The sequence below is a fragment of the Pleurodeles waltl genome, chromosome 9, assembly GCF_031143425.1.
Source record: "Pleurodeles waltl isolate 20211129_DDA chromosome 9, aPleWal1.hap1.20221129, whole genome shotgun sequence".
Taxonomy (NCBI): Eukaryota; Metazoa; Chordata; class Amphibia; order Caudata; family Salamandridae; genus Pleurodeles; species Pleurodeles waltl.
In genome coordinates, this window is record NC_090448.1 from 231534166 (window position 1) to 231546253 (window position 12088).

The 12088-nt window shown below is 40.4% G+C and overlaps 1 protein-coding gene across 5 annotated transcripts in view; it reads right to left on the bottom strand.

Annotated features, from left to right (window-relative positions):
* FBLN2 (fibulin 2) overlaps window positions 1-12088 on the bottom strand; it is a 737488-nt gene that overhangs the window by 352286 nt on the left and 373114 nt on the right. For all 5 annotated transcript variants that reach the window (XM_069206615.1, XM_069206613.1, XM_069206614.1 and 2 more), the window contains one exon: window positions 5820-6006. In XM_069206615.1, coding sequence (XP_069062716.1) covers window positions 5820-6006 — 187 coding nt within the window. The remainder of the gene's footprint in view (window positions 1-5819; window positions 6007-12088) is intronic.

Here is a 12088-nt window from a genome sequence, read left to right on the forward strand (position 1 = left end):
GAACATGTTATCACACTGCAATTTCTCATACCGATGGAAAGCTTATAAGGATTGCAGACATCTTTGAGCAAAGTTGAAGCTATTTAATTATCAGACAGGCAATATACAAATACATCACATTAAATTTTTTTGCTATTAGTCCATAAAAATGAAATATTTTACAACACGAGAGTAAGAGTCAAACAACCATCTGAAGCTAATGTTATTTAATTGAGAAATATGTTTTATTTTCACTTGATGCATTCATTACAAAATGAATACCAGCCTAATTCACTCCTACTAGAATAACCGTTTCTAGAAGCCATATAGTGTAGAGGAAAAAACAGTTCTCTTTATTCAGCCGTATATTTTTAACAAAGACAATCAAAAGGCATTTAAATGTTTTGCTTTGTTGTGTGATGTCTGAGCTTTGTGATCTACTGTGACATCATTCACTGGATGACCACTTTAGCACGTCTTGCGTTATTCACATTTAACATAGTGTTTAGTAATAATGACAGCCAAAACGGTTACCAGGGCCAGAGTAAATTCCTTGTTGTAGGGTGGGGGGCGTATGAGGAGCCATGAGGGTAGAAGAGGAACTAGAAGGTGTTCTGTGGAGTTATGGTGACATGGATAGCCTTTGGGATTACTGCCCCTCTTCATGTGATACACCATAGAGGAGAAAATGTCACGAGACAACCAAGAGTTCATGGTTAGAACACATGCTTGATTGCGCCTACTGTGAAATGTGGGTGGCTCATGCCAGCTTTGGCCCCAGCTCTGGCTCATATGCAACTGGCAAGCCTGCGTAGGTAAGCATCCCAGTCTTTAGAGACATTATCAATATTGAAAATAGTACTGGTATCTTTATTTACATCCTCTTCCCCTTTGCTACTCTCTTTGCAAAAGGAAGACATCACCCTGCAGAACAATTTGTGATTACGGTACCCCAGTGATGATCAGGGAGATTTTTTGGGCACAGTGTAGCAAAGGGAAAACTCATTTTAGTAGCTGAAGATGGTAGAAAGAGCAGAAACAGCTCCATGTGGTTCTCTTTTGAAAGACATTTATATCGGTAATCCTACAGGCTCAAATTGTTTACTACATTTCAGTAGGTCTGGTGTCCAGCTACCATTTTGTCAGACTGCAGCTTTGAGTGTCAGAATATATCAGATATGTGTTATTATTGTTGCTCTATTCTTTCCCAAACTCCCAGTTGCAATCTCGGTTTGAACTTTATAGCTCAAGCTAGATAAGTGTGAGTCACCTACAAAGCAGATCTACTCATACTTTCCAGTTACTGTGAGGTCTTCTCTAAGTGACCAGGCCAGGTGTGTGAGACATCGATTTTTTGGTTCCTGCACTCACGGTCATGCAGAAGGTGAACAATGGGATGCAGTGAATTTATTTGAACATGCATCAGGCTGTCGTGCATTGCAATGGAACAGGAAACTAGTGAATTCCTGGATGTGGTGCAGTAAATTTAGGAGGGTTTTTATGGTTGTTGATAGTCCAGCTTTGGGTTTATGAACAGTGGGATTTTAGCAATGGAAAGCCCCGAAGTTTACCAGGTGTACAAATGTAGAAACATGCGTATTGATTGTACACTGACACACTGGACGATCTTCAGACTTTCTAAGGCAGAAGGTCAACATAGGCTACAGCTATCAATGGATCAGAGTCACATGGATTTTGAGTCATAGACCTGCAATGTTATTGATTAAGTATCACTACAGGGAGCAACATCAACATTCCTGGTGTCATATTCCCGTATAAGAGACTCCCTTGGAAAAGGGAAGAGTTGCCTTCTGGTGTAAAAATATGTGTTTAGAGGACAGATAAAGTGTGTACTAAGGCTATACATGTTATTTTATTGGAAGAAGTAAGAAACAAATTTCCACTTTGGTAGAGCACACTGTGTGATTGCAGTATCCATGTCACTCAGATGAGGTACAATGGCCTTCGCAGCAGACTGGACTCAATTCATCTCTGGAAGTGATGGAGTCCAAACAGGTCATGTACAAGACTTCAGCATCTAATTGGTCTTTAATTACGCTGATCTTCATACTGATCTCCCTTGGCTTGAGAAGGTGGTCAGTCTAATAGCATAGTTTAGATGATTTTCAATACTCATGACTGTTGATACAGGAACTGTGCTCACTGATGGTCCCAGTAAACCTATGACAAAGGAGCAGGAGACAAAGTGGGGATGACCCTTGAACAGGCCACAACTGGAACCACTAAGATTGGCTTCCTAAATTATTAGTGAGCAGAATATGTTTACTCCTGTCTCCTGCTTGTGGTGGTGTGAAAACTAGACTGTTACCTGAGTGTTTTTCAGCTTATGAGCTAGCAGGTCTATCACTGTAGTCTCTGCAACATTAGAATACATTTGTTTTTCAATTTCACTAAAAATGTATTTGTAGGAAATGACCAACATGTGTGTGGTGTACCCCAGATCTTTGCTCTGTCTCCTTTTACTGACTGTAGAAAGCTGTAAGGTTTTTGCTGGTTGTAGAACCTGGAAACCAGCAGGTAAAGTACTTGTACTCCTCCATTCAACATGATAAAATTGGCATACCCCTAATTGGTAAGTTCAATGTTCCTATAAATCACTAATATATGGTAAACAAGTGTACCCATTGCCAGTAAATTAAATGTCACAAGTGGACTGCAGCACCCACTGTGCCATCCACTGCAGTGACAGTGTAAACTTGACTACAGGGCTGCCATTTGTAGCCTAGCTGTTACAGTTTTAAAATCCACCTGTCAAAATAATCCCTTTTGACAGACCTCAACCTTCCTTTTAAATATTCATAAGCCATCCGTATGTAGGCCTTAAAGTCCATAAGGCATGGTGCATGGTATTCGAAAGAAAGACATGCAAACGTTTTATAGAAAAAAGTCAGTACAATGAAAAAGCCCCAAAAGCTATTTTCACTGTAGTTAGGCTGGCAGTTCCATAGGAAAGCATTGGGTTACGATAAATTGAACAATGTTATTTCCAGCTATGAAACAGTCTCAAGTGTCATTCTTGGACTTTTTGTAATATGTATTAAAGGCCCAATTCATTGGTGGGGTCCGACTTTCTATTTAAATATTTGGGAAAAGTTACTTTTAGAATGTTAAATTTTCCCTGCCTAAAAACCTATAAAGGCCCATTTGCTTGAGCTCCAACTGTCACCTGACTGCTGAATTTCCCCCTTGATGAGTTGTCAAAGCTGCTGCTCTCAGAGCAGGACAAGGGCTTGGGTGTGGGAAAGTGCTTCTGTTCTTCTGGCAGGACAATAATCTGGGCTGTACTCAGGGACATCATTAACTTCAAAGAGGCCTACTCTGTGACAGGCAAATGTTTGCTGACACCTGGGCAGACCTGTCTTTGCTCCCCCATCCAGGGAAGCCCCAAACAAAGTGGGAGAAGACCTGCCCAAGAACTAGCTTAGAGTGACCATTCACATTTCCCTGACTCTGCTAAAGGGGAGAAGGCATTCACCACCTTAGATTTAGATTCACAGGGGCACTGTGGGATTGTTTGCAATAGGACACAGAGGATGTGCTGCAAGTGTGGATAGGGTAACCCCTGGGAACTTTGCCCTGTTGGTTAAGGAAGAGTCACCACCCACAGGCTAATGCGAGGCATAAATATGCCACCCACATTGTCCTCCTCAGAACATTATTTGACCTGTGGAAAATCAGAGAGAACTGAACCTCATGTTTGAAACCTTAGAAGAGCCTAGAAGACTTCACTTAATCTCCCTCTTGTACACAGGGCAAATAAGTGGATTCCAAGGGTCATAAGGTAGACTGCTGTTCAAGCTACAAGGTTACAACTAGTCACAAGGGGCCTTTCCTGCAACTACCCAGCTGACCAGTTCCAACTGGACCTGCCTGAGACCCTGCTGCTGGTGTCTTCTGGAGGGAGTCTCGATCCTTAGGTGCTGTCCCTACGGTCCTAGGACTCTTGGTAGTGTCAAAATGTCCTACTTCTAACATACCTTAAAACCTGGGAATTGGAAAGTTTACAGCTTTAAAGACCTCCCGAGGACTGGGACAAAGCTGCTGAGCCAATCTAGTGAAGGTGCGCTGCAGTTGGGCTGAAGATTTAGGTTGCTCCCACCCTGAGCTTTTTCAGAGCAGTAAGTCCAATTCAACAAGACCTTGCAGGTATCTGGCCTCATGGAACTCTCTTTGGCTATATCATGCAGCTCTGTCCTGTTGGAAGAATCTGTGCTCCAAAAAACTGACTAAGGGCCTAACTTACGAAAAATGCATTAGGTAAAATGGATTGCAATTTGCACACTGATTTTTACCAGATGCATTCTTATTTTGCAAACTGACTTATGTTACTTTCACTTTTGTATGTAATGCGCTAATCGTCATTTCATACAAAAAGAGAAAAAAGATATGGCTGCTCAGGAAGCTCTTCCTGAGAAGCCTGAACCTGGGGGATAAAGAGGGAAACCCCCTGATGCAAAGCACCGGAGGGCCCTTTCTAAACCCTCCCCATTGGCTTGACACTCCCACCTAAAGAGTTAGGGAATCAGTACTATGAAGGTACACCCTTAAAACACCCCTTTCAAGCAGTGATTCCTTAATGTTTTCTAAACCCATTTAACAATTTGAAAAACTTTTCTGAATCATGAAATGTGTTTAGTTAATTTCAAAAAGTGCTTTCGCTTAACAAACAGATTTACTGAATCTGAGGAATTGCAACCATTAAAATACTTTGAACATGAGGCCCCAGACCCAAATGTAAAAATCTTCACCCGGTGAAGGCGTCAAAAGTATCAGGCCGGTGAGGGACCAGCTCTGGTCAAGAAATTCAATTTCTGTCATTCAGAGCTTTCCCACCAAAAGTAAATGGCTTCACCAAAACAAAAACTCGTCCAGCATATATGCAATGATTTTGAGCCCTATTTGGTCACACCAGATGCCGTGCCCCACTGAGGATTGTTGGCTTTCATTTCAGAGACAAAATGTGAAGGTAAAACTTCTGATCGAACTGAACCTGGTTTCTGTATCCGACCCATGCTCCATCGCGGTTGGCTCTAACTTATTCCGAGGTACTTATCAAGTACCCCTTATATGATTTTTGTAATTTTGGTGTCATTTTTTAAAAATGTATTCTATTTTTCTAAATTGGTTTGGCATTTTTCTTATGTTGTGTTTTAACTTTATTCGAATGTTGGTACTACATAAATATTTTACATATTGCTTCTACATTAAGTCTGTCTGCTCTGTGCCATAGCCATTAGGGGTTTGAGGTCAAGCTAATCTAATGGCTTTACTGCTTCAGCCGACAAGGATTGTGTTTACTGCTTAAGGTGGGCCACCACCACTTATAACTAATACCCCCACACCATTTCTTACAGTATTGTATTGAATACATATATTAGTGCATCTTAATCTGAAGTTCGTTACAAAATAGAAGCTTGCAATTTAGGCTAAAGGGGCTATGTATGATCGAGGCAGAAGATGGGTATATTAAGTAAGTGTGAGAGTGTATCTTTAAATGTGATTATAGTATAGGGGTACAACACAGAGTTCAAAAGTCAATGAGGATTCTCGACTGACATATTAACTTACAGCATGAGTGTGAAAGTCTAGAAACGTGAAGATGTTACTTTAAGCTCAGTTTAAAGATGTGCAGGATTATGTATATTTTTGCTTCCTTTGTACAGTCTAAATTTTGTTTTTTGTTCTCGAAAAGGTAACATACAAGAGTCACACTTTTGTGTATATTATTTTGCATCTTTTTTCACTTTTCTTTTAAGTCCAGTGATCTTTTGTACCATGTTTAAACATTGGAAGTTTCAAACTTGCTAGTGACGTCTTACCTTTTTCGGGCTGGAACGTTGGCTCAGGTTCAGGCTGCTTCTTGATTTCTGGTGGCATCAGCTGATCTTCTCCTTCACAGCAGGCTAGCATCACTTGGTTACAGGGATAGCCGAGGTTTTGGTTTGACTCACAAGTCTGTCCCTCACTTTTCACCTTTAATCCAAGGGCACAGCACTCACAGCATTGCTATAAAGTACAAGGAAGCAGAAACACAAAATGGGAGCTCGCTTTGATTGTTTGAGGTTTTTTTGGTAGTACTATTTTAACAATGGTTTTACTTTTGCATTACCATGGTTAAATACAGCATAAGAAATTAAAGTACATTACAAATGAAGAATGAGACCCTGTATGAAGGGAGAGAATGACAAAATAGGAAAATAGGAATATGCTAATTTTCAACAAATTACTTTTAAAAAATCTTTTAAAGTTGAATGATGGCATGCAGAGCAGTATTTTGGCCACACTGTAGATCCCGACAAGGAGGCATGTAACGGAGACCAAGAGGCTTCTAGACTTTAAATCAAAAATCCCTAGAAGGAACAAAGCTAACAAACACATGCACTAGCTAACTGGAAGAACATAGAAATAAGGATCTGGATTCCTATGTTCACAGTACTAGACAAGTACTTCATAGGTCGATAGAAGTTCGCTAAACGTGCACAAAGAGAATCACAAAAAACAGAAGCGGTCTGCTTTACTAAAAGTGGAGGGCTTTAGGAATACCTAATGAGGAATACCATTACTGTATCTAATGTTTTATAGAAAGGTAGACCACCAACAAAAACGAATGACTGGTTTAGGGTATACCCCGCACAGAGTCTAGTGGTCCTTTTGTTGACTTGAGCTCACAATGTAGACTGTATTTGAAGAGAACCAATCAATGCAATTCTGGAAGACAAAGATGGTGACGGTGGAGAATCATATCCTTAAGACCCAATGGATGACATTGGCCAATATGTTGAATGCCAACACAACCATTCCAAGTGCAATTAACTCCTTTTACTGTTGCATTTCCACTGAACTTTGGGAATTAGACAGATCAAAAGCCCTAAGGTTGGACATTCTTAGTACAACTGACCAGTGTCTTTGAGAGAAAGGCCAAAGCATGGTAGCCAGTCCTGGAAGAGAAAAACCTGAATCCAATGTGGGTCCAACAAGGGTTCAAAGTGATAGTCAATCACCTCTTATTTTTTTTAGCTTGCCTCACGTCATCCTCATCCAGCTGTTTTTCCACCAGCATCACCTTTGTATTGTCTCTTGGTGTTAGCATGTATCAGAAAGAAGATATTATTTTGTTTTCAGTTTTTTGAAAAGTCAACAGAAGAGACTGAGCAAGCAATTTTACGCTATAGTAGTAGTGGTAGTAATAGTAGTACTAGTAGAGATGGTAAACATTAACACAAATGGTTTTAATGAAGTTCCCCATTTTAACTATTGTGATCCAAATTAAGGTTGTGGGAAACAGATAAAACTGAAATTGAAGATTGTAGGACTCCTCCAAACATCAATACAATTTCCTGCAAACATTACTTTCTTCAGAATAGTTGTGTCAGAAGTGTTCTCTAATTTCCTTTTTGTAGCCTATTGTAAGATTGGAAAATGAGTCTCTAACTACTTCTTCATTTGTGTAAAGTTCATGTTATGTTATGCTGTTGTGTTGTGCTGTTACATTATACATAATTTGTACAAAGTGCATCAACATGAGATCGCCCCTTGCTGTTATGGCACCCCATGATAAGGACCAGTAAAGAAAGAGAGCTTATGCAAGGTGTTGGTTGAATTTCTACACTTTCCATTTTTGCCTAAAGTGAAAGTTCGAAGAAGTGAGCCTGGGATCTAATGATAAAACATTCCCCATCGATGGGCTAAGATTGAAAACATTCCACGTTGATGGGCTAAGATTGAAAAAGCCTAACTTCCCTTTGTGAGTTTACCGAATAACATGGGAATAAATATCAGTTACTGACGGACTGAGAGTTCTTGAGGGGGTTATCAATTAAGCATTGTGAAACGAAATTATGGGCCATACCTTATAAGGCATGATAAACAATGAAAAGCTCTTTGTAAGAGATACAGGATTTTATATGAAGGAAACGAAGAGATTTCAAGAATGGGCAGCATGAGAGCACTAGCGCCCAAGGAAGCAATATGCATGGTTTGAACTATCACCTGCGTAACAGCTGGAGATGCGATACCCAATGTGCATCATTTCAACAGTTGTGTCTAGATCTAATCAGTGGAGAGAGAGGATAGAAAGACTGTACTTCATGATACGCATGCAGGTAGTGGTGACAGCTGATACATGTGTACTTCCATTTGCGTTTAACTTACTCTCCAAGGCTTTTTACAAAGCCTGATAACTTGGCACATGTGCAAAAGTCAGAGAGCAATAGAGAAGCTTCCCAGAAAGAGTATCCAATGGCAAGAAGGCTCTCTGTTTTGCCAGTATTAAGCTTTAGTTTTAGCCAGTATTGTCCCAATCACTCTCTAACCTCTAGAAAGCAAAGCTCAAGTGAGCAATCATTAGTGTGATGATTGTTCAGCCTAACACGTAAGCAGAGAGCACAGATACCTGAGACACCCCACAGGGACTGAGTTGACTGGAATGAGAGAACATCCAAGAGCTCCCTTCTGAGCTCTTTCTGAATGAAAGGAAGTGAGCCATGTGGCCCTTGTTTCAGTGCCACAAAGTGCTTGTAATAGCAGACTGTGCATCCACAGTGTCAAATGCTACTGGCAGATACAATAACATCATGGCATTAATACTGTTGATGTCTGCAGTCAGGCAAATATTGTTAAGAACTGCAATTATACGTATTTATGGTCCTGCAGTTATGATAAACACCAGCTTTCGCATTTTACTACACTGTCAATTGAAACAAGCATTTGCAATGCAATAGATGTCATATCTTCTTGAGTTAGATCTATTGGCATTGTAAATTCAGAACTGGACTTTTCTTTCCACATAAATTGGTCAACCCTGACTCATAATTTCATCTTTTCCTGCCATGTTTTGGTTGTCACTGGCAGCTACTGACATCAAAAATCACAAGCTCGTGTAAACGTCTGAACAGAAATTGGAAAATAAGGCTGGAAAAGTTGAAAAGTCGTGCAAGCAATCTTGCCTCACATTTCAACTAGCAGAGCAGTCTGAGAAGATTTATGGCCCTAATAAAGGAGATAAGCATTGCTCTGTGTGCCATGTCGTGAGTACTGGGAGGGAAGGGCCCTGGAAAGAGAGACTCGATATGCGATGTGCTTCTAAGCAAGTTTCCCATCTTTGCTTCTAGATTTAGCTACATTCTACCAGATAGGGCATATTGTGGCTTTCGTGAGCAGTGAGCTAAATGACTGGGTGTTTCTTTTGTAAAATAAGCTTATTTTAGGAGCCAGAAATAAATAAAGAAATAAAGCCAAAAACAAATGTCAGTGTCATGGGAGGAGAAAGGAGGAATGGAATGCTGCGATAAATCGCAGGCAGCTACCAGCCTAAAACACCAACAGTAAAAGGGGAGCACCAAAGAAATGACAAAAATAGTCCATCACAGCAACAGATAAAGAAACCAAAGTGGAATAATACATTTGTTGGTCACTGCTCTGAAACAGAAAAAGGAGGGAGAAAAAGGCAGAACTGACCACTAGCAAGCAAACAATTTTAAATGACGCTGCAACCAACAAATGAAATCACTTTAAGCTATAAGAAGTATACTAAAGTATACAGAAGGTTGAACATTTACACTCAACCTAAAAAGGAGCATAGGTTTTGGCAAAATGTGATTCGGAAATTGTGGCTGCTTCAAGCAGGAGAGAGTAATATAGCAGATGTTGGACTTGTTTTGAGGGTCCAGGTCTGGTTTCTTCAAAAGTAGAAGTATCATTCTCAATTTAAAAGGTGCAAAAACGGTCACACAGGAGAGAGAGAATTTAAGAATACTGAAAAGGGTGAACTAAAAGAGTTTTCAATACAGACAAGAAGCTTAGAGGAATCCAGTAAAAAGGACGTCAAGATATACAGCCTTCTATATTTATAGTAGGATGGAACAATCGAGCAACTCAAATTCTGTCCAAAAGGACAAGTAGATTTCACTAGGAGAAAGAAATTGAGATGTAGGTCAAGTTGTTCCTCGTCTTCAAGATTTTTAGAAATGAAAAACTCCTCCAATTCATCACACAGTGACAACAAGAAGTAATCAGAGCCTGTCAACCTGGCTGCAGAAGTCACATTAGTATTGAAATTTAAAAAAATCCTTTTTGAGTGTTTTGGCTGCTAAAATTCAGGAGGAATATAAGTGCAGCGAGTATTTTTTTTATTGCTGAATTACAATTAAGTAAAGCAGATTTATATTCCATTTTTCATCCCAGGAAATAGTAGTTTCACTTTGACTGGTCATGAGCAGCAGTCTATGGGAGGAAGGGACTAAAGAATCGAGAGCCCAGGTGATTCCATCATAGCAGGCTGTGAAGTTTACTGAAGAGTCACCTTGGAGAAGGTCAAAGTGAACGAATGACTGCAAGGTATGTTCTAACTCAGCAAGCAATAGATTCCTCTAACCTTTTGGCTCTTTTTAAGGGCTTGAAGGCATGTGAGCATGAATTCTTTCAGGAATGATCCAACCAACCGAACGTGGAGGTCAGAGTAGGGGATACAGTGCCATCAGGGATAATGACCAAATGTAGGATATGTCCAGTTTTATGGGCAGTTATTTGTGAGAACCGGGATTACAGATGGAATTACAGAAAATTGAGGAAACTTTGAACAAAAGGATCAGACAGATCATCAATATGGAGACTGGAATTACCCAGAATGAAGGGGACTGAGTGGCAGGTGCCAAAAGAGATGATGGCATCAAAGGAGGAGACATTCAGAGGGAGGGAGTTACAATAGTAGACAAAAGAGGGACTGGTGACCATACAAGGATACTCTTAACACCAGGTCCTCTGAGTCCTTAAAAGGGTATGAGGAATTACCTAACTGGAAAGAGTTTTAGGATGGGTGTGAGCAACGGAAATGGAAGGAAAAAGTGGAGATTGGTGAGGAAAGGTGTTTGGAATCCTGACTGGTATGTTCTTATATTGGAAACTTCAATAAAGAAATGGAAATCTAAAATACAGTTCTGCCACCTCACTTATCATCCATGCGATCATCACAAATCTCAGCGTATCGCTTTGACTAGAACCAGGTTGAACCAGTCTTTTAGCCAAATGTCCAGGCTATAAAACGATATGAAGGCAATTTTACATTATAAACTCACAAATTTAAAGAGCGTGTTTAGGAGCCATGGTAATCCTTTATCAGTGCAATCTCTGTTTACAAAGGACTGAGGATGGACACGTCTTATGGTTGCTGGTGTGCTGAGAGGAAGACAGTATTTATAAATAATCTAAATGACAGATTCAGCTGGAGAAATCACCCAGCAGCTTAAAAACTCATTTGTGAGATCTGATTCGAAGGAGCTAGGAGGCAAACAGAGGTTCCTTCCTAGTTCTTTGCTTGGGCGGCAATGTCCGGTCGCAGGCAGGTGCTGACTCTTCTGCCTCACGTGCCTTCTGTGCAGCTGCACACGGGTATGGTTTAGGGAGAGGAAGTGATCTTGAGGTCAGGTCTGCTGACTTTAAATATGAGGAACGAGGTTGGAGTCCTGGCGTCGACTCGAAATCCTGCAATTCTAGGCAAGTCACTTAATCTCCCCATACTTAAACAAGCATTTGTAATGCAATGGGTCTCGCGTTTGCTCGAGTTAGAACTATTAGCATTGCAAATTCCTAACTGGACTTTTCTTGCCACATAATTTGAAAATGAAAAGTATAATAGTTGACATCAGAAAGCCGATTCAAAGCGCCACAGCCACCATGATCAAGAGCGCGAAGGAGAGACACAAAAAGAAAAAGAAGTTCTCTCGCAGTCAAACGTATCAGCAAACGTTATCCATATAACACGGTCGATGGCGATGGCGTTAAAAAAACTGAACCAAGGAGGGACAAATGTAAAGCATTTACCAATAAAAAAAAAAGGATTTTTGAAAGGCAAGCCCACGAACGAGTGATAATGACGGGCGTGAGGTGGGCTTGGTTAAAAGCCCACTGGTAGATTACAACACGTCAAAGTGCTTTCGCACTCAACCTAAAAATGATCTTGTGTAATGTAACTGGTGATCATGTTGCGCTCCAAGGCCAATGGGCCGAGTTCGTGCTATATAAAACTGCACAAATAAGTAAAATAAATGCTTTTATGTCAAAAAGGATACCATTCTCTTGCCTCTGATGGGAA